Raw genomic sequence first — 27687 nt, 5'->3', positions numbered from 1 at the left:
CTGCAATGAATCTCTGTATTAACAATTCAACAGGATTTTTTATAAGGCTCCCTCATTGTATCACGATATATAGGATATCTCTGAAAAGGCATATTGTGGAGACATTGTATCGTCTCAACGACATTTATCACCATATCGCCCAGCCCTAATTGAAACTGGCTACTCTCTCCTGATTGGCTAAAACTGTGCCACCTTCCTGAAAATGTTTGTCTCAGCGAAACTCTCTATATGGCCACAAGGTGGCAGGCTTTCATAACAAATGACCATGCCAACCATCACAGCTGCAGCCTGGCCTTTCAACAGACAATTCTCCTCCAATTCAAAGTGGGGTCCGTGGACCCCTTAGGGGTCCTTGGGGGGTTCCGTACACAGATGATGACGGGTTCATCTATATAATTACCCTAATTAAAGTGAAAATCCATTTGACAAAATGTCTTTTTTTTATCTTCCAAAGGAAAAAAATCTGATTTCCATTAAAAATCGATTAATCGCCCAGCCCTACTTTGAGGTTGTCTATAGCTGAAAGGCTATATGATTATGCACATTGCCTTTATTTATGAAAAGCTCCACCTGTCTGTCCGTAAAGTCACGTCACACTTTTGGCCCTACTCTTATCTCCGGCACCGTTGCCCCTATCCATGCCAAACTTTGCACACACACTCCTTGGCTGGCAACTCACAACCTCCGCCTATGATTTCTCACATTTCGCCACCATGAGGTTATATGCGACCTGATGGTCGCCTATCTCCCAATTAGGGAGTCTTACTGTTTTATGTTTTACTGCCAAGGATGTTCTTGCTTTATTTGCCATAATTGAAGCAACATTGAAGAGCTAATGTGCTCACACCGACAATTTGGTGTGTGTGTGTGTGTGTGTGTGTGTGTGTGTGTGTGTGTGTGTGTGTGTGTGTGTGTGTGTGTGTGTGTGTGCGTGCGTGTGCGCGCGTGCGTGCGCAGCTGGTGACAGGTGTGCTGTGGGTGGGATCTGTGGACTGTCAACAGCATCAGTCTCTGTGTCGCTCTGAGGGAGTCAGGGCGTACCCCGAGATCAGGCTGTACCCCAACAAACACTCCCCTGAACACTACCTGTAAGTACATACACACACACACACACACACACACACACACACACACACACACACACACACACACACCTGTAACGGTCTCACTGTACATGTCCTGGTGTATTATGTGTCATTAAGTATCTTCTTATTTATAAATAGAATCCATGGTGTTTGTTTGACTGACTGAAGCGTAAACACAGATTAAAGTGAGAGTCCCTGGCTGCTATAACCGTTGATTATTATATTGTTGGTGAAGATGGGGTTTGTTTTGAATGCGGGGCGGTACAGAGGACAGTTTTATTTTAAGTTGCTTGATTAAACATTTAGATATTTGATATTCATTTTATCACAGAGACCTTCCTATACAAACGTGCTGTTAACCATGTTGGTTGAAAACACGTGGTTACAGTAGTGTGACTGGTATTGTCCTTCTAATGAGTGAAGGGACCGTGTTAAGGCCCTATCATAGTACAGTCTGTGGTGATAGTCCATCACCACGGTGTAGTCTTTTAAAGTCAGAAAACTACAACATCACATCATTCGCCACGGTGAAGAGCAATCACCGCGAACCCCGACATCTCTCCTCTGTTTTTACCTTCAGACATTTCCCCATCACCTCGTTCACTGATTGGTCGATCTTGACCAATCAGTGTGCCCCCTGGAGGCACAGAGGCGCGGTGATAGGACTTCACCGTGAGTCTGTGACCATGATGGCCTCCACTTGTTATCTAATTTTTAGGTGATAGATTATCACCTAAAAGTTGAGGTGATAGCTCTTCACCTCAGACTATAGCCCCTTTTCCACTGCAAGGTGGAACCAGAACTTTCAGGAACCTGAACCTATTTTTTTGGTTCTGGTTTTGTTTCCATTGCGTACGGCCCGGTTCCAGACAAGGTTCCTGAGGTAGAACTAAACTTGAGTTCTGGGAACCTATGGGCGGAGCCAGCAGCGCTGCTGGTCTTTTTGGGACCTTCCCAGGTTAGTTCTGGTTATATGGAAACGTAAGCAGAACTTGGTCCTGGAACTTCACAGGTTCTTGAAAGTTCTTGGTTCTGTAAAGTTTTGGTTCTAGTTCTGGGTTGGCCCTACAGTGGAATTGGGCTTTTGATAAAGCCTTACTCTCCTCCTTTCTTTCTTGTTTAAACAATGAAATTGTATCCCTGTCTCTGCCTATCTGTCTCTATTTCTGTCTGTTCCACACTCGTGTGTGTGTGTGTGTGTGTGTGTGTGTGTGTGTGTGTGTGTGTGTGTGTGTGTGTGTGTGTGTGTGTGTGTGTGTGTGTGTGTGTGTGTGTGTGTGTGTGTGTGTGTGTGTGTGTGTGTGTGTGTGTGTGTGTGTGTGTGTGTGTGTGTGTGCGTGTGTGTGTGTGTGTAGCAGTTACAACGGCTGGCATCGAGACGCACAGTCACTGAGGATGTGGGCTTTGAGGTAAGAGTTGTACCTGGCAACCACGCATGTTTTTTTAATGATCCACTATCATGTCATTTGGTGGAATCTAATTCTATAGTTTCCAGGCTCATTTAATGTAGTCTAATCCAGGGGTCTTCAACGTTTTCAGGCCAAGGACCCCTTAGTTGTGAGAGAGATGAAGCAGGGACCCCCCACAACCTGTTCATGGATTCCATATATTTTCATCGTTTGACAGCACAATCATCAGTGTATTTTGGATTTGTGTAAATGTGTGTTTTCAGATATTTAACCACTTGAACTGTCACTACTTAACAGTTTGGCTGCTCTTGGTAGCCAAACACGTTCACAGACGAGATAAGGTTTCCATGGTAACCCGCATCTCAGACGCTTGCTACGGGTGCTGGTGAAAGAAAAAACTGCATACGTCATGACGCAACGCAGCCAGAAGCAACCGAGAGCGGACATTAACCATTGACTCCTATTCTATACTGAAACATAAAAACGGCTTTATCTCGAAATAAGGTGCAAATAACGCCGAGGAGGCCGAGATCAGCTTGTCTTCACGGCGACACTATGCCGTGATGGTCGGCCCCGGTTAGGATTTTAGTTTTCGCGACCGTTTGTAAACAAACAGATCTCCTTCCTGGATCGTCAGTGTACACCCACGTGCACACGCACGGAGCTTCCGGGGCTCTTCAAAATAAAGCGCAAGTGAATGGTGGCGTCCTGAGTGTTAATAAACTTGACCTTTCAGTCAGTACTTGGTCTGCTCTTTTCCCCCTCTACACCAAAGCTCTTTGCCAAAAATAGACAATCTACAAGCTCACAAGCTCATGAGCTTGTAGATCTGCTATTGTTGGCTAAAGTTCTCAGAATATGGATGATAGGGTTCAAGTGGTTAATACAAAAAAAATCACACAAAGATTTGGAGGACCCCCTGTAGTAACTCTGAGGACCCCCTCGGGGGCCCGGACCCCCTGTTGAAGACCCTTGGTCTAATCTAATAGACTTTACACCCTCACAACCTCAGTTTATTTTATTTTGTATTATTATTTTTAGTTTACGCCATGGACTGAAGACTCACCTCTTCAGACTCCACCTAAGCCCATAGCACTTACCGTAGCACTCGCCTACCCTCAATGACCATACATGAAAGCTAGATAGCATTCTTAGGATTTATATAACGTTTTTACTGATTAGGTGCTTGGTCTAGATTGATATTTCTATGCAATTGATGCATTGATGTTGATGTATTGATGCCTTGCTTATTGTATTGATTTATTACCTTGCTTATTGTATTGATGTATTCTGCCCTACAAAGGCAGAGTGCAGTAACTACGTTTTCGGACACACCGACTTAACACATAAATACTACACTATACTCTACCTAACACATAAACAATACACAATACTCTACCTAACACATAAACAATACACAATACTCTACCTAACACATAAACAATACACAATACTCTACCTAACACATAAATAATACACAATACTCTACCTAACACATAAACAATACACAGTACTCTACCTAACACATAAATAATACACAATACTCTACCCAACACATAAACAATATACAGTACTCTACCTAACACATAAACAATACACAGTACTCTACCTAACACATACACAATACACAATACTCTACCTAACACATACACAATACACAATACTCTACCTAACACATAAACAATACACAGTACTCTACCTAACACATACACAATACACAATACTCTACCTAACACATAAACAATACACAATACTCTACTAACACATACACAATACACAGTACTCTACCTAACACATAAACCATACACAGTACTCTACCTAACACATAAACAATACACAATACTCTACCTAACACATAAACAATACACAGTACTCTACCTAACACATAAACAATACACAATACTCTACCTAACACATAAACAATACACAATACTCTACCTAACACATAAACAATACACAGTACTCTACCTAACACATAAACAATACACAGTACTCTACCTAACACATAAACAATACACAATACTCTACTAACACATACACAATACACAGTACTCTACCTAACACATAAACAATACACAGTACTCTACCTAACACATACACAATACACAATACTCTACCTAACACATAAACAATACACAATACTCTACCTAACACGCAAACAATACACAGTACTCTACTAACACAAACAATATGTCATATGACAATAACAATATACTGTGGGGTTTCTCTCTCTCTCTCTCTCTCTCTCTCTCTCTCTCTCTCTCTCTCATCTCTCTCTCTCTCTCTCTCCCCCTCTCCCTCTCTCTCCCTTCAAAACAAATGAAAGAATCTGAACCCGGTTCCATAAATATCAGGGTGTTTACATATTTTATGAACGGGGGGACCACCTGAGATCACATTACTTTCATGTCCCGAGTGCAGTGTACAGTGTCTGATCTTCTCATGTGGCAGTAATCTCATCACCCCCCCCCCCCCCCCCCCCCCCCAACACACTAGAGAAAAGGGAGGAAGGGGAAGGCGGGGTGTTGCCCAATTTCCACTTCAGACAAGGAATTGTTCAAAGGAAGAGACACCAACGTCATTCTCTATCTTGCAATTCCAAACGACAGATTCGTCGCACCATGGGAGCCAAACTACAGCCGGAAGTTCGGTAGAATGCACTGGAGTCAGTGGAAGCCTGTGGGGCAGCCTGGGAGCAGCTCATGAACAAACACTATTTCTGAACAGTTGAGACCTTTATAACATACTCAGCTCAGGAAAATAAAAGGCTTGTCACATTCTTTTTTTTCTGATTTTCGATGTGCGCACTGTGTCATTTTATAGAGGTATCTAAAGAGCACAAAGTGTGTTTCTAAACGTGCCAAGTATCGCCAGACTATCCACCGTTTCCTGTCTGGGAACCAAATCTCGCGATGCTTCCCAGGCAGAAACAATTATTATTTACTATTATTATTATTTCATTATATACTGTGCACATCGAAAAGCAAGTGATTGTAAGAATACCTGTGATACGTCTTCTTATATATTCCTGAACCGATTATATGACAAAGGTCTCAGTCGTTCATAAATAGTGTTTGTTCATGAGCTGGTCTTGCTCAGCTCCATTCACTGTCATGTATTTCAGAGCACTTCCGGTGTGAGTTTTGGCTCCCATGGTAAGCGTCATGGTGTGTTTCCCATCCTCCTATCCTTGCACTTAGAGAGGATGAGACTGTTGGGCGAGGCCATACGACAATAATTTCATCATCGCCTAATCGCAATTATTTAAGATAAAAGCATTTGTTTCCATGTTGAAAATAGGGATGCCACCAAAATTTAATTGACATCATCAACAATATTAGCTAATTAGATAGCTTGATTTAGCTGTTTTGGGCATGTCCCTCCCACTTAAATTACTCTACTTAAGTACGATTTTGAGGTATTTGCACTTATTCGACTATTTACAATTTCCAATACTTTCCACTACATCTCAGAGGCAAATACTGTACTTTTACTCCACTACAATTGTTTTGAAAACCTTCGTTACTAGTTACTTTGCTGTAGAGGTCTTCGGACCTGCCCGAGATCCGAAATTACCCCTGATCCGAACCGAACCGAGCCGGGTAACGGGGCCGTTTTCTAGCTTTTACCGCGGGGCGGGCCGGGGCCGGGGCCGTCTGCCCCGGTTCCCCGGGTATCTCCTGTTACCCGAGTGGAGCCGAGACAGAACGAGATTGAAGTGAAAGTGAACGCAACAACTGCACCAAATAGATAACGCCACACGATGGCACTAAAGATGCAGCATGTAATCTGTTGCATTGGTTGTGAGAACTGAGAAGTAGAACTCACTCAGTCACAACAACACTCACTGTATCAGTTGGATTGTTATTATTATCAAAGATATTAACGTAACGTTTTGGTTAACGGTTTACAATGGAGTTGTCATTGCGTGTTGTCATGCTCTGCAGAGCAAAATGGACACTCAAAGCAGAAAGATATAATGAACAACACATGCGACAGAAAACGATAGCATTAGCATTGGCTAGCCAAATAAGAAGGAATAAAAACATGGATTTATTTGTATTTACAAACTGTCCGCATTGACTTACTGGTCTGGGAAAAGATCATCTTTTGGCGAGAGGCACAGCGCCGCTGACAGCAACAGCAGCACCGTGGCGACGTTAGGTAAGAAATATGTCTGATACAACTCTTAATATAATAACGTTGGCATTCTTTCATTTCGGGGCGACAGGTTCGGGTCTCGGATCTCTCGTTCTGCTCGGGTATCGGATCCAATTTTTCTAATAACAGGCGGGGCCGTTCGGATCGGATCCATCACGTCTCGGGGCTGATCGGGTAACGGTTCTCAAATTCCAAATGATAGACGGGGCCATATGGGTCCGGGTCCGTTTCCCCCGGGTCCTTTTGGGTTCGGGTAGTTCAAATTGGACCCGTGAAGACCTCTACTTTGCTGATATAAATTATACTATTACAGAACACACATTAAGCACTTTAGCCCTGTTTTATACCCTGGCTATTTGAAAATAGCCGATCTACAAGCTGCAACACTTTTACTTGTAGTACTTTAAGTACATGTTAATACCAATACTTTTGTACTTTTACTTACGTACATGTTTGTGTGTGTGTGTGTGTGTGTGTGTGTGTGCGTGTGTGCGTGCGTGCGTGCGCCCGCTGCGTGTGTAGTTCTCTACCCAGGCAGTCGGTAGATTTGACTCCGGACACGTTCAGGTCTTTGGTTATGTCGGGTTCAGACCACTGGGTCATCGACTTCTACGCTCCCTGGTGTCAGCCATGTCTTCACTTCAGCCCCGAGTTTGAACTGCTGGCCAGGGTAATATGACTCTCTGTTGTATGATAATTAATATTGTCTGTTGTATGATAATTCATATTTTCTGTTGTATGATAATTAATATTGTCTGTTGTAAGATAATTAAAGGCAGGCTAACTATTAGGGGTGTAACGATACATTTTAACAGCGATACGATACGCATCACGATGCATGATTGACGATATGATACGTGGACGATATTGGTTCAGTCATGGCGATACGATACGATTCGATGATTTAAAATCGATATATTAACTATTTAGCAGAAATTAAATCTGTGTAAAACTTGTCAATAGTGCATGTTTTTAAGGGAAAAATCTATTCCGATTATCTGCATTTTAAACGATACCGATACGATACAAAGCCAAAACGGTACGATATATGCTTTTGCATATCATTATAGTAGATCATTGCAAATTAAATTTGATTTTTTTCGATTCAGTTACTATATCGTTACACCCACTTCCACTTCTGGCCGTAGCGCAATTTTGACTGGACCACCAGCTTAATGTCCTCGAAGTCATTTTTCGCAGATTTATTCAATGTAATCCAATGCAGATGGCCAACTTTGAAGCCCATGTTCTCTGAATCTATGCTTTTCTGGAAGAGGACAGCCTTTATTCGCGGGAAAATAGCCGAAAAATGCTTTTAACAATAACATTAGCCTAGAGGTAATGGAAGCCAAGGCCTTCCGGCGCATAGTGATGACACGCACGAAAGTCATCGCGCACTACACGGCTGCGCAGGGCTTGCGCAGGGCTTGCGCAGCTACAGAGCTGCTCTATAGGGCTTCGGCAGGCCATTGAGCAGGAGTTGGCTCCATCTAGTGGTGGCACTAAGTGGGTTAAGATAGAATTATAGTTTATTTTCTGTACAAATGTGCTCATCTTTAACATTATCCCATTTGATAGCAGGCAGACAGACAGATAGACAACAACCCACACAAATAGCAGACAAATGTACATTAGTTTGTTTTAGTGTTTGTGTGGAATGTGCTAATTGCACAGAATTATAAACAAGAGAGAAAATGTAGCAAATGACTTTGATTACAGGTTGTGTCATTGACAGAATATAAATGGAATTCCTAGATAGATAGATACCTTTATTATCCCAAGGGGGAAAATCAGTTGCCCAGAGGCAGCACAGCAGTATAAGGTTATTTACAAAGTTACAGAGAAGTAAACAAAAAAAGATAAAAGAAAAACAAGAACAGAGTACAGTAAAGAGCAAGGTACATCAAGAGAGGGAACACATAATATATATATATATATATATATATATATATATATATATATATATATATATATATATATATATATATATATATATATATATATATATATATATATACCTGTATGTGTGTGTGTCTTTAAGCACAACTATCAAAATAGTACAGTCCTAGCCATAAAATAATGCACATTGCATTTGTCTTACGTTATGTGAAAATAAAGCAAATAAAAGAGAGAAGTTATCAAGTAATGTCATTTTATCAACTGGCCTGTGGCCCCTTGACATTTTTGTAATGTGGCCCACAGGTTCAGAAGTTTGAGTATCCCTGGTGTAGTGTATCTTGTAGACCAGTGTTTAGTCAGGTACATGGGTATCTTAGTGGTGTAGTGTATCTTGTAGACCAGTGTTTAGTCAGGTACATGGGTATCTTAGTGGTGTAGTGTATCTTGTAGACCAGTATTTAGTCAGGTACATGGGTATCTTAGTGGTGTAGTGTATCTTGTAGACCAGTGTTTAGTCAGGTACATGGGTATCTTAGTGGTGTAGTGTATCTTGTAGACCAGTGTTTAGTCAGGTACATGGGTATCTTAGTGGTGTAGTGTATCTTGTAGACCAGTATTTAGTCAGGTACATGGGTATCTTAGTGGTGTAGTGTATCTTGTAGACCAGTGTTTAGTCAGGTACATGGGTATCTTAGTGGTGTAGTGTATCTTGTAGACCAGTATTTAGTCAGGTACATGGGTATCTTAGTGGTGTAGTGTATCTTGTAGACCAGTATTTAGTCAGGTACATGGGTATCTTAGTGGTGTAGTGTATCTTGTAGTGTAGACCAGTATTTAGTCAGTTACATGGGTATCTTAGTGGTGTAGTGTATCTTGTAGAGCAGTATTTAGTCAGGTACATGGGTATCTTAGTGGTGTAGTGTATCTTGTAGACCAGTATTTAGTCAGGTACATGGGTATCTTAGTGGTGTAGTGTATCTTGTAGACCAGTAATTAAAGGGGAGGTGTGTGATACTTAAAGGGTCACTGTGTCTTGTTGCCAGATAATTAAAGGGGAGGTGCGCGCGGGTAAGGTGGACTGCCAGGCTCATTACCAGATCTGCCAATCAGCGGGCGTCACGGCCTACCCCACTGTCAGGTTCTACCCCTACCTGGCCACTAGGGAGACGGTGAGACGCACCGCACGCATGCACGCACATTTTTATGGGTCCCCTTGTTTTTGTTTTTTTTGTGTCCTACATTTAGTTTTTCAATTATTATTATTTGGCCTATTTCAAAACATATTTCAAAAAAGCTTTTTTTTTCATGAATAAAAAATCAAATTCGTTTTTTCTTTTTTTCAGTAATTTCATGAATCAATAAAAGAAAAATCAAATACATTTTAGAAAATAAATGTTAAAGAATTAGTGAAAATAGTGTGGTAGAACATGAGAAATAAGATGTGAGGATCTCCTGGTCATGTTTTATGGTTAAAAGAAAGATTTGTGGGGATCCATTTACAACTAATTGGACATTCAGAGGTCAGGTTTACTTTTACACCTAGTTGGGATTTTGGGATGAGACATTTAGAGGTCAGGTTTAGGGCTTGCACCACTCGTGTCCTGCACCGAAAAATAGACCATCCACAGTGGGCTTGTAGATCTGCTATTTTTCGTCTTACAGTTAGAAATGGCATACAAATAAAAACATAAAAATATCATTCATAAAATGTTGATGTCCTCTCAAGTATATTAATACACGTACGTGTGTGTGTGTGTGTGTGTGTGTGTGTGTGTGTGTGTGTGTGTGTGTGTGTGTGTGTGTGTGTGTGTGTGTGTGTGTGTGTGTGTGTGTGTGTGTGTGTGTGTGTGTGTGTGTGTGTGTGTGTGTGTGTGTGTGTGTGTGTGTGTGTGCATGCATATGTGTGTGTGTGTGTGTTGTGACAGCGTGATCGTACAGGCGAACCCGTGAACAGCCGTGATGCCAACACCATCGCTGGGCTCCTCAGACAGAGACTGGAACAAATGGCGCCGTGGCTCCACAACACAGCCAAGGTGTGTTACCTTCTACTACACATGGTTCAGCCGTTTCTGCCATTATCATCACATTACTTGGGCGATTATCACTTGTTATCAGCCCATTGTAATGGGCCAGGATGGCCATGCTCTGCCGACTGAGTCGGCAGAGTGTTAGTGCGCATGCGTCGACACATTTTGACTCGAATTTTTATCTCCCCTCAGTGGGAGGCGATCCCGGATCATAGTGATAGCAGGGCGCCTGACTCAACTCACTGAGCTACCTAGCGGCTGAACAAACCCCCTTTTTTGTGTTTTTATCTTCTGAAACCCTAACCTCAGTAAAACTATGCCTAAACCTAACCCTAACCCAGTGTTAATTTTGTCAGACTAGACTAAGACTAAAAGACTACAATATTTTGATATTTTGTCGATAGACTAAAACTAGACTAAAACAGTTCCAAAAGACTAAGACTAAGACTATTATTTGTGTTATTCAAAAGACTAAGACTAAATCTAAGTCTAAGACTAGTGGCTACAAAAATTAACACTGGTATGTAACTGCAATGAAATTAAAGCCAAATACATGTTTTATGTATGGTTAATTTTGACCAAGTAACAGGCAGTAGAAGACAATGACTTGTTCATAATTGTGTGGTTATATTAGGCAAAAAAAAAACTATCCTAAAAGACGAAGACTAAAAGTCTAAGACTAATCCCAAAAGACTAAGACTAAGACTAAAATGTTTTGATATTTAGTCGACTAAGACTAGACTAGACAAAAACAATTTCAGAAGACTAAGACAGGACTAAGACTAAATGGTGTGTTATTCAAAAGACTAAGACTAAGACTAAATCAAAATTTGCTGAAAAAATTAACACTGCCCTAACCTCAGTAAAACTATACCTAAACCTAACCCTAACCTCAGTAAAACTATACCTAAACCTAACCCAAACACTAACCCTAACCTCTGTCACAGATCCTGTAGCGTGGGCAGTAGCGCCGGGTAGCTGGGAAATACAACATATTGGGTTAGAATCCTACTGATTCCATTTCTTTTTTCTTTTTTCTTTTTGACCACTAGAAGGTGCAATTGCATTACTTATGAACGGGCTGATGACAGCCTTCTGAGTCAGCAGTCGGCAGAGCATGGCCCTTTACAATGGGCTGATAATACGTGATAATCGGCCATTATATGGCATGATACATCAACACAGCCAAGGTGTGTTACCTTCTACTACAGTGGTCCCCCAAAATAATCATATTTTAACTGGGGACCCCCCAAATAATCATACTTTAACTGGGGACCCCCCACCCTGACCAGCACTAAGAGTTGAGGCATTACATTTTGTATGACACTGTTCTATTGTGTACAGTTTAATGACAGATTTATTGATCAAAGTATTTATTATATGGTTGCATAGGGAAAGGTACAGATTCAGTTAGCGATGGGACGATAAGCGATATAAAAAAAAACACTCACTTTAATTCATTGTGATATCGTCCTCCGTCATGCACTGGGATCAATTCACCTTTTATTTGCAGAGCTGCATATCCGGTACCATTTTAACCCTCTACTAATAATATACTTAATTGATAGTCTTTTTTTCCACTCTCTATCAAATGTCTTTGCCAAAAAATAACCGATCTACAAGCTTACAACGCGCACTTCTTTGTGCCAAGGATCACCCAGCGAGGACTACCCACAAATTCACATATGGTCGTTGTCGGATGGAAACCTTGTATGTCCAAAACCGTTTGTTTTGTGTTTATCATTTTAAAAATGATTTAACTAGTGATTTAACTAGTGAAAACAGCCGATCTACAAGCACACAACGCCTCGCATTGTTGTGTGCTTGTAGATCGGCTGTTTTCACTACTTTTGTGCGACGGTCTTGTGTGATGAAGCAAGGCTTTACTTTGCGAAAAAACTGAAACTTGGAGATAGAAGGTTTCTGCCCGACAGTAACGATATATTTGGCCGCGGATCCCCATCATAAAAAGGCTTGTTTGTGCTACGGGGGCGGGAGTCCAGAAGCAAAGACTTCAGTTTAAACCTCTTCGCTTATGTATTTTCTTTATATTAAAAGATTTGCAGACATTTTCCAAAAGAAAATCAAGAACAGCAGATCTACCAGCTCACATCGAGACACAAAGTGACGTGCAACGAGCTTGTACATCTGCTATTTCCGAGTAGCCAAAGTAGAAAACGCGGATAAAGTGGTTAAAATCGTGACGCTGTATTAAAGGGATATGTCACTTTAAAAAAAACTTGTGTTAATTTTATCGTCTAATTAGGCTTTTATGAACACCCTGAACAGTTTTTAATTTGCTTGATTCAATATTTAGATATTTGATGTAAATGTTACCAGACCCTCCAGGCCCAGGGCCTCTCCCCACACACACCCATTGTAACTTCAAACTCCATTTTAACTCCATGATAGATTCATTAAAAACTATTTTTTTTCCCTGGTGACTCATAATACCCTCCTAATACGTGAGCAGGCCGTGTTTTTTCGATAACTTTTTTGTATTTCATTTTTTCCATTTTCCCAAATAATTATTAAAAATAAAATGTATTTTTAATAATTATTTGGGAAATAAAGTATTTTCGATAACCGTGTTTTTTCGATAACTTTCTTCATTTAACACCCAAGGAGCCAAACTCGTTCAGGGACGAGTTAAGGCCACTAGGTGTCACCATGCCAAAAGTAGTTATCTCGTTGAGAGACGAGACAACGAAGGGTTAACTGTACGCGCTGCTGCCTGCCCTCTGAATGACCCGAGTCCATTACGTCACCCCGTAGCAGAGAGAGAGAGAGAGAGAGGGAGAAAATGGCGGAGGCTGGTTACATTGATTTCCATTCTACTCTGAAACATAAAAAGAGCTTTATCTATGAATGAGGTGAAAAGAACGCCAGGGAAGCAGAGATCTGATTGTTTTCACGGCGACACGCGGTTTGGAACAGGTTTTTTCAAAAACAAAATGTGTGTTTCATGTCCATATATGGTCATCCCAGTCCAGAATGAACAGGTTTTATCAAAAACAAAATGTCTGTCACCTCATGTCCATATATGGTCATTCCAGTCCAGAATGAACAGGTTTTATCTGTCCCGTACGTCCAGAATATCAGTCCAGAATGAATAGGGTTTTTCAAAAACAAAATGTGTGTCCCATGTCCATTGTCCATATATGGTCATATCAGTCCAGAATGAACAGGTTTTATCTGTCCTGTCCCGTCCGTCCGTCCGTCCGTCCGTCCATCCGTACGTATGTGTGTAGTGTCCGTCCCGGTCTGATGATTGAATACTTTGAGGATTGTTCAAGCTTCACAAGACAATTCGGCCCTCCAGATAAAATCATTAATTCATTCAGAATATAAAAAATGTATAGATCACAGAGTTCATAACTCTAGAACACATAGAATAAAAGTTCACCGCTTCACTTCGAACCGAGGTTTGATTTTTTAATCCACTCTTGAGAAGCTTTTAGAATGTTCACTCTACTGTCATCGTTGCAACCGTTTAGCTGATATAGCTATTATCTATTTATAATATATATTACAAGCTGTACAAGACTGTTGATAGTAGGATATAAACTGTAGGTAGTGATGTAAGGAGAAGCTCTTTACTGCTTGTATGGTGAAGAGGACAGGACAGTTTGTTTGGCTCTCCATCTAGCAGAGGAACACACGTTTACAGAAAACTAAACTTACAGTAAGATGGCTATTGGCTACACAAACATAATCTTTTATGACCCTAGTTTTCCCATCCCATCTCTTTCTCTTCTCTGGTCCTCTCTTTGTTGGAGCCCTGTCCACTCTTAGCGAGCGGTAGACAAAATGTATACTCGAGTAAATGTTCAAAAAAGTGCAAATTACTGTAGATTGTGAGCTTGTTGATTGGCTATTTTCCCTACATTTGAAACATGTCACGATGACTCAGCCATAACCATATACTGTTAAAGGGTAAGTTCACCTCTGAGATAGTCTTGCAAGGCCAGACTGTTGCCTCCGCGATTTGGGCAAATGCTCCCGGCATACAGTCTGGCAAACGGAAATAGAAACGATGAGTGCGAGATAAAGCGGATGTGACGCAACCGCTCCCTTGGTGCAGTAGCAATAATGTCCTACTGGAAGCATTAAGTCTCCTTTCAATATTCCTGGGGGGCGTTATTTCGTCTTTCTCTGGTGTTATTGGTGTTACCTCCATGATGTTTTCAAACGTTTTCTTAAACTATACACCCATAACAAGAATAGGCCGCTCGAATGACTTTGTCTGAGCTATTTTGTTTTTGTTATGTTTCCAGTGGGACTACAGTTCAGTGCAGTACTCGCTACTTCCGATACTCGCCGTTCGGGAGCTGCCGTTCCAGACTCTATATAGCATTCGGAGATTGTGGAATAGTTGTCTGGCTACGCGAGACTACCTCTGAGACAACCAGATCTTATTTTAGTGTTGTTTGGGACAAGATCAACACAATCCTGAGTTATTGTTTGTGTTTTGAGATATTTTAGTATTTCAGCATGAATGATGATGCATTTTGCATCATATGATGCAGCATGATGCATCATAAGATGCAAAATGCATCACTAGTCATGATGAAATACTAAAATATCTCACAGATTGAACACAAAAAATAACTTGTGATTGTGTTGATCTTGTCCCAAACAACAATAAAATAAGATCTGGTTGTCCCAGAGGTGAACTTGCCCTTTAAAGGACAACTTTAGTGTTTTACAACAAGGGTTCATATTTTAGATTGTAATTAAAGAATATAAAAGATGAGTGTTACATTGATTTCATTTACTTCTTTCTATTGTTTTAGAGATTCTTATTTCAGTGGTTGGGGGCATGCGTACAAGTGGCTAAATATGTCATTTTACACAGAATAAGCCCATTCCCAAGATACAACGCAACCTTTCATGGTTGGATGTGACTTATGGGGGCTAGAAGTGTTACTGTAAATGGCAATAAAGAAACTGCTGGCTTAATGTGTCTAAAAAGACACTTGCCCCCATGCGTACGCATGCCCCACAAATGAAAACACTTTAACACTTACTTTTTCTTTTCTCTAATTACAATCTAAAATATGAACCCTTGTTGTAAAAAAACAAAGTTGTCCTTTAACAGTTCCCAATGTAGCTACAGCCACATAGTGTGTTGTCTAACCTCAATGTGTCGCCAATCGCCATGGCATTGGGCACAAACAAGTCAGTCAGCTCCATATATGGGCTTAAAAGGGACAAGCACTGACAGATACAGAGATCTCCATAATGGCAATGGACATATTGGTTGGATCAGCGTTGCAACATGAGGGCTGCGTAGCGGCCAGGGACGTGCAGAGAATGTTATAGAGGCAGGGGAAATTTCTAAAAGTTCCTTTTGGTAGAAATATCGAAAATAGCAGACCTCCAAGCTCACAACGTGTCCCGCTGGGACGCGTTGTCTGTGTAGGCATCACTGTCACTATGTATGGCATGTAAAGAAATATTTGTAATATTCATTGTTATTGTCGAATGTTTACTGTGACACACACTTAACTTTATTTATAATATTTTTCGTTCTGAAATGGAGGTTTCATGTCACTGCAGTGCAGACAGGCTCTGCTTGGCTGTGGAGTAGACTACAAGTGAACACAGCTGTGTGGGATTGCATCATGGGTTCATGGCCTTTCTGTCCTATTGGTTGGCAGTTGAACCTTGCCCTTCTGTCTCATATGCTTGCAACAACAAAAAAAGAAATGCCCCACAGAAGCACTGAAGTACAGTGTCCACCACAGGTCTTAGTTGACTAGGGCATTCACCAAATATTCGAATATCAAAGTCACTATTCGACGTTGTTCACTGAAGTCGAATATTTGCTTATTTTTCTTATTTTTATTGTTTTCTCTTTAAACAATATATAGTTTGTAAAGCTTGGCGAGATAGGAAGTCATAAGAATGAGTTGTCAATGCCCCTGGTGGAAGAATTTGTTAATGCTCTATACCAGGGGTTCTCAAACCATTTTAGGCCGTGACCCCCAAAATAAACATAATTATTTGAACTGGGGACCCCCACCCTGACAAGCACTTGGAATTGTAGGTATTACATTTAATGTGACTCGAGTCTGTTCCGCAGATCAATATTGTGAAAATAGCAGATCTACATGCTCACAGCATGTAGATCGGCTATTTTCACAATTTTCACAATAATAATGTTCGCCTCTTGCTTACTTAATATTTAACAGTTTGGCCAGTCCTGTCGAAATATTCAACTATTCGAATACTTTGAAGTCGAATAATTCGAATACTAAAAATCACTATTCGTGAATGCCCTATAGCTGACTACTATCCAGCATTCCACGGTCATTTAGGGTTAGAGCCATTATGGCTTTTCCTCCTTAACGGAGACACTTGCAGGGGACACTCCAGCCCTAAGGTCACGGTGACCTAACCCAACCCGTGGCGGGATGTTGCCCTCTGTGGCGTTGCTGTTTGCAGCAGCTTTCTCTCCAAAACAACTGAAGTCAACGGGCCCGGCCCGTTCCAAAACAAAACAACTGAAGTCAACGGGCCGGCCCGTTCCAAAAAAGACCATAAAACGCTTCTAAGCACTTGAGCAGCATAATCTCCTGTCTTGTGAAGCCAGAGGATCAGTAAAAAGCGGTTGTTTTCACAGACGCTCATGCGTGCACACACCCTGGCCTCGCGCGGCGTTTCCCATCAAGCCGAGCGTGAACGCCTGATCGTTTTGGCCTCGGAAAATGTGGATTATGCTGCATAAGCTGTATGCAGTCATTACAGGGCGCTGGGCATCACCGCGGAGGGAAGAAGTGCCTTCTGGTTTCTGTACTTAGGTTAAAGTATCCACAATGTAGAAACACTCTGTGAAGTACAAGGCCTGTATTCAAAAGTGTTACTAGAGTAAACGATAGAAACCTCCATATTCCATAATAATATTGTTTTTTTTCCAAAATGTACGCTTTTCTTGATCATTCTACAGCAGGGGTCTTCAATGTTTTCAGCCCAAGGACCCCTTAGTTGAGAGAGAGATGAAGCAGGGACCCCCACAACCTGTTCATAGATTCCATAGTTTCATTGTTTGACAGCACAATTGTTAGTGTATTTTGAATGTCAATGTGTGTTTTCAGATATTTAACCAGTTGAACTGTCAATACTTAAAAAACTTGACCTTTCACTCTACACCAACCCTCTTTGCGAAATTAACCGATCTACAAGCTCACAACGCCTCACAGTGCGAGGCGTTGTGAGCTGTAGATCTGCTATTTTTGGCTAGAGTTCTCAGAATATGAACGCTAGGTTTCAAGTGGTTAATATAAAAAAGGAGGAAAAAGGTTTCTATCACACAAAGATTTGGAGGACCTCCTGTGGTAACTCTGAGGACCCCCTAGGGGTCCCGGACCCCCTTGTGAAGACCCTTGTTCTACAGAGTCACACAGAAGCATCAAAAGTAGAAGTTCCACAAGCTCCAACAAGCTTTGAGCTTGTAGATCTGCTACTTTTGCTATTTTATTTTCAAATGTGAATCCTAAAAAGTACCAATTTTGGACATATGAGGTTTCCACAGACGGAGATGAAATACAAAATGACTGGCGTCAACCAAGTCCTTTAAAATACTAAAAGTAAACATTCTCATTATGTGGGGTTTTGTTGCATTCCTAAGACAATAATTTGATTACAATAAATGTACTCCCGGATGGGGACCTGAATGCATTCTGGTCCCCATCCGGAATCGGGGGTAATTTTGCTATAATGTTTTTTTGTTTTGTTTTTTTGCGGAATGCGGCAAATACAAAATAAAACGAATAAAAAAAAATATATTGGACTCAAGTCTTCATGGTGTGAGTAGTCAATAGAAAAAAAGTCATTTTGGTGGTGAACTACTCCTTCAGCGTACATTTTGTAATAACAATCTTAAGGCCCATTCCCATTTGCCTCTGGGATGTGGTTGGAAAATGGACGTACTCGGGTAGAGATAACAAGTACCCAAAAAAGCCTAAACAGTACTTGAGTAAAATGTACTTAGCTTCTTTCCCCCGCTGGTCATCACTGACTGCAGTTTGAGGCTTTGCTGGGAAACCCCTCTTGTCGGTGGAGCGAACAAAGAAACTGTATTCATGTTTGAACTGGCATAGGGCTGACTGGATGTTGTATTCATGTTTGAACTAGGGCATTCACGAATAGTGATTTTTAGTATTTGAATTATTCGACCTCAAAGTATTCGAATAGTCGCATATTCGACAGGCTGGCCAAACTGTCAAATATTAAGTAAGCAAGAGGCGGACAAAATAGCAGATCTACATGCTCACAACGCCTCGCGTTGCGAGGCGTTGTGAGCATGTGGATCTGCTATTTTCACAATATTTATCTGTGGAACCGAGTCACATTAAATGTAATACCTACAATTCCAAGTTCTTGTCAGGGTGGGGGTCCCCTGTTCAAATATATTAAATTATGTTTATTTTGGGGGTCACCGCCTAAAAAGGTTTGAGAACCCCTGGTATAGAGCATTAACAAATTCATCCACCAGGGACATTGACGGAAAAAAAAAAAAAAAAAAGAATATTCGACTTCGGTGAACAACGTCTAATAGTGACTTTGATATTCGAATATTCGAATATTTGGTGAATGCCCTAGCATAGGGCTGACTGGATGTTGTATTCATGTTTGAACTGGCATAGGGCTGACTGGATGTTGGCCCCATGATTTTTGGGTGAACCAACCCTTTAATGAATTAATTGGAAAAGCTGATTCAAACCATTTATGCCTGGGATTGTTTTATACTTTAGCTATTGAAAAACAGCAGATGTACAGCTGACATGGGTTAATACATGGTTGGATTGACCAGAGACTGACTGTCTGTCTGTCTGTCTGTCTGTCTGTCTGTCTGTCTTTCTGTCTCAAGGATGAGCTGTGAGGACGGGGGGGAGGAGCCATGATGCCTGGAGCCTGTCCTGATTGAGGCAGAAGGTTGATCTGTGATTGGCTGACACTGACGGATGGAATGAACTGCATACGTGCATGTACTGTACATGTACTGTACATGTACTGTACATGGTGTACAGATGTGCCATTTCAAAACTTCACGCGTCCTGCCATTGGCAAGACAGTAGATTTTCAGGGGATTTGGAGAACAAAACCATGCGGAAAAAATGCATTTGAAAAACATTTTTCAGGAAAAGAGCTGTAAATACTGATGAGTTGAAACGGTTGCCTGGCGGGCCATCCCACATACTGCGTTCACTCACTCATTCCTTCCCCAGTATAACGTCTGGCCTACGGCCTATTGGCAGCTTGAAAAGTGGGTGGGAGTACTTGCCTTGACAGACAGACTCCTCTAACCAATCAGCGTAGCAAAACATCTGTCATCAAAGTGCAGCCAGTCGGAAGAACGGCAAACAAAGACTTATTTTCGGTCGATGAACTCCGCTAGCGCATACTCCTGTTCCTTTTTAATTGTTGGAATTGATTCCAACACTGAAATAACTTCACTTATTGCTTGTTTTATCGTTTCAGTGTTAACTGTTACACTTGTTGCATCGAGGGAAGCCATGTTGTTTTGAAAATGCTTCAGCAAACATCTACGTCACCATCTACACATAGACCAATCAGGGGAAGCTTTTCACATGTTTTGCGGACAGCAGTTGAAACGCAGTCACTGATTGGCCCCGATCAGAAAATGATCGGGGCCAATGTCTCATACTCGCTGCCTATACGCGGAAGTCCAGACCTCATACTGGGAAAGGAATGAGTGAGTGAACGCAGTATGTGGGATGGCCTGCCAGGCTATTGAAACGGTACATCTGCACATGCACCCTGACACACATAGTAGGGATGTTTGGTCAACACTAGCTCTGGTCCATCGCGTCACCTCCCGGTGACGCTCTGACAGACCAGTCGGGAAATGGCTAGACCCGAGTATCTGAGCCCCTCCGAGTGCTCAACATCAGTCAAAATAAACAAAACTATTTCACTACTCACCAAACCAAAGGTAGTTTTGCGTTGTTGAAACTCTATTCTCCGCGGTGGTGAACCCCTCAGCACCCCACCTACTCTGTAAAATACTTTATTTTTGTCATGAAATAAAACGCACCCACCTCGAGCCACCTAGCGGCCACCGCAGATACAATGGTTCACAACCCGGAAATAAGCGGCGGTCGAGTTGGATGCACTTTATTTCATGCCAAAAATAGTGTATTTTGCAGAGTGGGTGGGGTGCTGAGGGGTTCACCACCGCGGAGAATAGAGTTTCAACAACGCAAAACTACCTTTGGTTTGGTGAGTAGTGAAATAGTTTTGTTTATTTTGACTGATGTTGAGCGCTCGGAGGGGCTCAGATACTGGGGTCTAGCCATTTCCCGACGGGTCTGTCAGAGCGTCACCGGGAGGTGACGCGATGGACCAGAGCTAGGTCAACACTACGGGGGCGTCGGGTCTATAATGCATTATAAGGCTTCATGACCAGGGGCAGACTGAGTTACCAGGGCCCAAGGTGGAGGGGCCTTAATTATTTTATACTTTATCTATTGAAAAATAGCAGATACACAAGCTCACAGCGCAGCACCACTCTGTGATCTGTAGATCTGCGGTTTTTGAAAAGTCGTGAAAATGTGTCAAAATCTTTGAATACATGTATTTCTTGTAGCTCAAATTTTGCTTCTGGGGGGGTCCCTGGAACTCAGTATTTTGAGATGGGGGGTCCGTGGCCAAATACATATCATTTTGGGGGTCCTTCACATGAAAACTTCAGAAGATACTTCTATAAAATGAAGCATGGATTGGCGCACACACATTCAGTGAAGGCAGTTCAGAACTTCAGGGAAAACCCCCAAAATATTGGTGTTTCTAAAATCACATATTGGGACATGGTCTGAATGTTTTTTTTTTTTTCTTTTCTTTTTTAAACCATGTGTATAACAAAGACACTTTTACTGAAGTTATGACGTTCACAGTGAGCTTGTAATGTATTATGAACAGTACTTATGATACTAGATCAGGGGTTCTCAAACCTTTTTTGGCGTGATCCCAAAAATAAACATTTAAACTGGGGACCCCCACCCTGACAAGCACTCGATTTTTGTATAACAGATAAATATTGTGAAAATAGCCAAACTACATGCTCACAACGCATGTAGATCGGCTATTTTCACAATGTTCGTCTCTTGCTTACTTAATATTTGACAGTTTGTATTGAAAGTCCTTAAATTGTCACTTTATAAATATGCAGATACCCGTATACACTTATACTGTGTGTTGGTTTGTTTACTATTGAGTGAGAAAAATTACATTAAGCTAATCACCTGGGGACCCCACAAAACAAATTTGGGGACCCCACTTGGGGTCCCGACCCCAGGTTTGAGAACCACTGTATTAGATAAATGGTGTCATGAAACTTGCTGCGAGCTTGTACTTTTTTCTTTCTTTTTTGTTTTTCTTTTTTTTTCCTTTTACATTTTTGAAAAAATCAGTTTGAGAAATTTTGAACAATTTACATTTAGAACACACCTCTTCTCTTCTGGGAGTCCAGATGGGGTTTCCATGGTCACATACATACTGTTTATTTTGGGGGTCACGGCCTAAAAAGGTTTGAGAACACCTGGTATAGAGCATTAACAAATTCATCCACCAGGGGCATTGACAACTCATTATTATGACTTCCTATCTCGCCAAGCTTTATAAACCATATATTTTTTTAAAGAGAAAACAATAGAAAATGTAAAAAAAAGCGAATATTCGACTTTGGTGAACAACATCGAATAGTGACTTTGATATTCGAATATTCGAATATTTGGCGAATGCCCGAATACATACTGTATCAATGTGGGGGTCACATACATACTGTATCAATGTGGGGGTCACATACATACTGTATCAATGTGTGGGAACTGCTGCATTATAATGCATTATAAATGTGATCATTATGCATTACAGACCCGACCATTAAGAAACATGTTACCAATGTTTCCATCCCATAATAGTCCTCTAGTACTGTACAGTTGGTGTTGGCTGGATGATTGCAGTACTAATGTAAGTTAATGGTTTATACATGTATTCTCTGTTACTGGTGGTCACGCGCACACACACACACACACACACACACACACACACACACACACACACACACACACACACACACACACACACACACCAGACACACACACACACCAGACACACACACACACACACACACACACACTCACACACACACACACACACACACACACACACAGCTGTCATTTGATTTTCAAACTGTTGTGAATAAACTGTTGGTTTTTTTATTATTATTTTATTTTATTGACTGTTTCACTGTTTGTCTCTCAGATATTTAACTTCTGGGTTCATTTTAACATCTACTTTGGCCCAGGCAGCTTTTAAGTTGCTTGATTCAATATTTAAATATTTGATAATTGCATACTGATATAGAAAAGGTTGAAGCTCTACATTCCCTAGCTCTGGTCCAGAGCATCAGCTGCACTGACACTCGAGCCACCCAGCGGTCACCGCAGACACAACCCGGAAATAAGCGGCGATCGAGTTGGATGTGTTTTATTTCATGACAAAAATAATGTATTTTACAGTGGGTGGGTTGCTGAGAGGTTTCCCACCACGGAGAATAGACTTTCAACAACACAAAACTACCTTTGGTTTGGTGAGTAGTAAAGTAGTTAAGTTTATTTTGACTGAAGTTGAGCTGTCGTAGGGGCTGAGAAATCCTGGTCTTGTCTTTTAGCCAGCAGTCTGTCAGAGCGTCTGTGCAGCTGAGCTTGGACCAGAGCTATACATTCCCATAGTGTTCATGGCTATAGAATAGTTTGTTCAGTAACAGGGGTCTCTTCAGCGCTCTCTTTTTGAGCCGAATGAAAATAAAAGCCTGGGTTTTTCCGAGGCTACGTTGTCATTGAACGTTTCCTCTGGTGATTGGGTTTTCTAGAGCAGGGGTCTTCAACGTTTTCAGGCCAAAGGACCCCTTAGTTGAGAGCGAGATGAAGCAGGGACCCCCACAACCTGTTCATATAGATTCCATATAGTTTCATTGTTTGACGGCACGATCATCAGTCTATTTTGGATTCATGTCAATTTGTGTTTTCAGATATTTAACCACTTTAACTGTCAATACTTAACTTGACATTTCACTCTGTACTTAGTCTGCTCTCTATACCAAACCTCTTTGCCGAAAATAGCTATTTTTGGCCACAGTTCTCAGAAGGACGAATGCTAGGATTCAAGTGGTTAATATAAAAAAGCTGAAAAAAAGTTTCTATCACACAAAGATTTGGAGGACCCCCCATAGTAACTCTGAGGACCCCCTGTTGAAGACCCTTGTTCTAGAAGGAGTCCAGCAGACTCCTCGCTGCAGGAAAGTCTCTTCCTCTGGGTCCAAGTGTTCACCGGATTTAATAACCTATCCTGATTTAATAAACTGTCCTGATTTAATAACCCCAATCCCAATGGATCTAATTTGGATTTTGTGTGTTATTCTTATATGAATCAAACTTAAATTTTCTATTGACTTAGTGTTTGCCTCACATTGCTTTAACAGCAATGTGAGGTCAGGCCTGCTCTACGGTGCTGAGACATGGAGGACCACAGTAAACACCACAAACTAAATCCAGTCTTTCATCATTACCATTCATCAATACCTTTCATCAATACCATTCACCAGTAATACTCCCTAATCGGGAGATAAGCGACCGTTAGGTCGCGTACACAAACTTTAGAAGGCAATGGTAGCCAATCAAGCGGGAATATGGGAAATGGGACAGATCCATGTTGATGACATGACTTTAGAGATACTGTGTACCACTTTGCGTGATTTTAGGGCAAAGTCTGTAGGAGCAGTGTCCAAAGATGTGTTAAGCAAGAGTCGGCCTCATGGTGACGATAGAAGTCTGCAACCAATCCTCCGGATCCGCTGGGCTAACGCCATCAGCAACAAAGAAATGTGGCAACGCACCAACCAAAAGCCAGTGGACAAAGAGACCCTCCAATGACGCTCTCCGTAAACCGTGATGTTTGAGGTTCAAGTGGAACCCCCAAGGGGAAAGAGAGAGGGGTCGGCTACGAGACTTGGAGGCAGATGCCAAGAGAACGGGCCACACGTGGGGTCAGCCTGAGATGTTGGCTCAGGACCGGAGATGCTTTGAGAACTAAGTAAGTAATGTTAAGTAACTAAAGTAAGTAATGAAGTAATGTTTGCTTTAGCTGTCCCCGGCTGGGGGTTTGCGTGATTGACCGGAAGGTCAGTTATGTACTTAAATGGCAATTGGGTGGTGCTGTGGTGAAGTGCCTGCCCACCACCACTAGGTGGAGCAGTGGTAAAGTGCCTGCCCAACACTGCAGAGATTGTGGGTTCAAATCCACCGCTTTGTCAAGGGTCTACACGGACGCGTTTAGCACATTCTGGTGAGTCAGTAGGATACAACAAGTACGTCCTCCCGTGGGGGCTCCTCACTGGCAGGTGAGTCAGTAGGATACAACAGTACGTCCTCTCGGGTAACATGGCATTAGGTCGAACACCCTTTGGTCCGACCACCAAAACCTAACCTTAACCCTAACCTCAGTAAAACTATTTGTAAACCTAACCCTAACCTCAGTAACCATGACGCGGGTGATTATCCAACCTGCCGACGCTGGTGAGGGATTATCTATCCTGCCGACGCTGTTCAACCCAACAGGAGTTTGACCTATGGGGCAGTCCCCGTCCTCTCGGTGGGGGCTCCTCACTGGCAGGTGAGCCAGTAGGATACAACAGTACGTCCTCCTGGTGGGGGCTCCTCATTGGCAGGTGAGCCAATAGGATACAACAGTACGTCCTCCCGGTGGGGGCTCCTCATTGGCAGGTGAGCCAGTAGGATACGACACTACATCCTCCCGGGGGGGGGGGGGGGGGGCTCCTCACTGGCAGGTGAGTCTGTAGCATACAGCAGCATCAGGGACAAATGTGTTTGAAGACAAATCAATTGGCATAACTACATTTGGGCGAAGCAGAGTGTCTCCAACCCTCTCAGTCTCAGCCGTTATAAAATACTAAATATAAACTGATTCAAGGTGTGGATTATAGTATACCACAGCAATTAAAGGGAAACCAGCCAATCAGAATCAAGGAATGGAACTAGCAGGGTGTTTTTACCTGCAACACTAAGGAGCCACCAGTAGGAGGCAGCACACTGATTAACACAAGCATCTGTTCATTTGGATTTTAATGAAGAAAAGGGGTGAAAAAACACACGCACGCGCACACAAACACACACACACACACACACACACATTATGTTTTACGAGGAGCAGCAGAGGTCAGAACACTGACGTACTGCAGTTCCATAAAACAAGATTGTGTGTGTGTGTGTGTGTGTGTGTGTGTGTGTGTGTGTGTGTGTGTGTGTGTGTGTGTGTGTGTGTGTGTGTGTGTGTGTGTGTGTGTGTGTGTGTGTGTGTGTGTGTGTGTGTGTGTGTGTTTTGGTAACTGTTCCACTATTCCATAATATGATGTTAAATGATGCAGAAACAGAAGTTGTGCAATCACACACACACACACACAGTACAGCTTGGTTCCCAGGCTGACGGATGGACAGTTTGAGTCATCGTCACATAAGTGACCAACATCGTAGATCCTGTGACATCATCATCATCACATAAGTGACCAATCAGTTTAATTTTATTTCAAGCACCCTCCGTTTGATCTAATGGTGTTCTAAATCAATGCACCTGGAAGGCACTCAAACACTCATTATACATGTGCATAATTATGCAAAACAAGGTTATAACTGCTGGTCATAATGAATGAAGAACAGCATGTTAGCTAATATCACTTATTGGGACCGAAGAAGACCAATTTACCATGAGAAATGTCGCAGCTTGTCTCCGTCTGTCTGTCTGTCTGTCTGTCTGTCTGTCTGTCTGTCTGTCTGTCTGTGTCAGTCAGTACACATTTTTACAGTCTGTGGGTTGGTTCCCTTGTCACTGTGACATCACAGGTGACATCCCTATGTAAAAGTCCATATATGGGTATTCCCCAGAATCCCTTTTATACCCACATGAAGATCCCTGATGTCATCGATACATATTTATTGCGACCGTCAGGTCGCATTTACTACCAAAACCTCCACCGGTTGTCTGTCAGTCTGTCCGTCATGTCACACTTTTCCCCAACTCATAGATACGATGACATCACAGAGTCCACAGCTGATGATGTGGCGACATCACAGAGTCCACAGCTGATGATGTGGCGTGATGTCATACAATACACAAACAAGCCCTATATAAAGGGGCAATTCTCACCAGGGAAGAGAGCATTCCTCGACTCAGACCTTATCGCCAGGATCAACTAAGCTTATAGCTTATCATCACATCCAACCATCTTAAGATACTCAGCTAGTGGGGAATGCTCTCTTCCCTGGTGAGAATTGCCCCTTTATATAGGGCTTGTTTGTGTATTGTATGACATTACGCCACATCATCAGCTGTGGACTCTGTGATGTCATCGTATCTCCATATATGGCCATCTCCGTATATGGAGATATAAGTCGTCCATGCCCAAATATGGGCTGGTGAGGTCAGACTTTGTGTGATGCGTAGGTTATCTCCATATATGGAGATTCAACATTCCAGGTGTAACTATGGCTGCCCGTATGACGTGAGAGGTGGAGGTTGTGATATTTGTGGAGATAAGCGACCAACGGTCGCTTATCTCCCGATTAGGGAGTCTTACTGGTATATATTTATATATATATATATATATATATATATATATATATATATATATATATATACTAGAAGTTTGCGGCCCTTCGGGCCGCAAAAGTCTAGAGTTCAGGCCGCTGCGCGGCCCTCACCGCCATGTTGCGGCAGTGTGGTGTGTAATGGCCAAATATGTTTTTTTTGAGAAAAACTTGTTTTTTGAGAAAAACTTGTTTTTTGAGAAAAAATAGTTTGAGAAAAAAAAATTTGAGAAAAAAAATTTTTTGAGAAAAAATTTTTTTGAGAAAAAAAAATTTGTGAGAAAAAAAAAATTTTTGAGAAAAAAAAAATTTTTGAGAAAAAAAATTTTTTGGAGAAAAAAAATTTTTTGAGAAAAAAAAAATTGTGAGAAAAAAAAATTTTTTGAGAAAAAAAAATTTTTGAGAAAAAAAAAATTTG

General features: G+C 41.7%; 1 protein-coding gene across 1 annotated transcript in view; it reads left to right on the top strand.

The window, feature by feature from the left end:
• The window catches only part of dnajc10 (DnaJ (Hsp40) homolog, subfamily C, member 10), a 53430-nt gene extending 32999 nt beyond the window's left edge, over positions 1-20431 (top strand). Inside the window, exons 19-24 of the mRNA XM_080752507.1 lie at positions 958-1088; positions 2441-2494; positions 7178-7325; positions 9598-9723; positions 10480-10587; positions 19457-20431. Coding sequence (XP_080608633.1) covers positions 958-1088; positions 2441-2494; positions 7178-7325; positions 9598-9723; positions 10480-10587; positions 19457-19468 — 579 coding nt within the window. The 3' untranslated portion in view covers positions 19469-20431. The remainder of the gene's footprint in view (positions 1-957; positions 1089-2440; positions 2495-7177; positions 7326-9597; positions 9724-10479; positions 10588-19456) is intronic.
• Positions 20432-27687: the final 7256 nt, after the last annotated feature.

The sequence above is a fragment of the Nannobrachium achirus genome, assembly GCF_963921795.1.
Source record: "Nannobrachium achirus genome assembly, chromosome: 22".
NCBI lineage: Eukaryota > Metazoa > Chordata > Actinopteri > Myctophiformes > Myctophidae > Nannobrachium > Nannobrachium achirus.
This window is presented reverse-complemented; position numbering and strand designations above follow the sequence as displayed.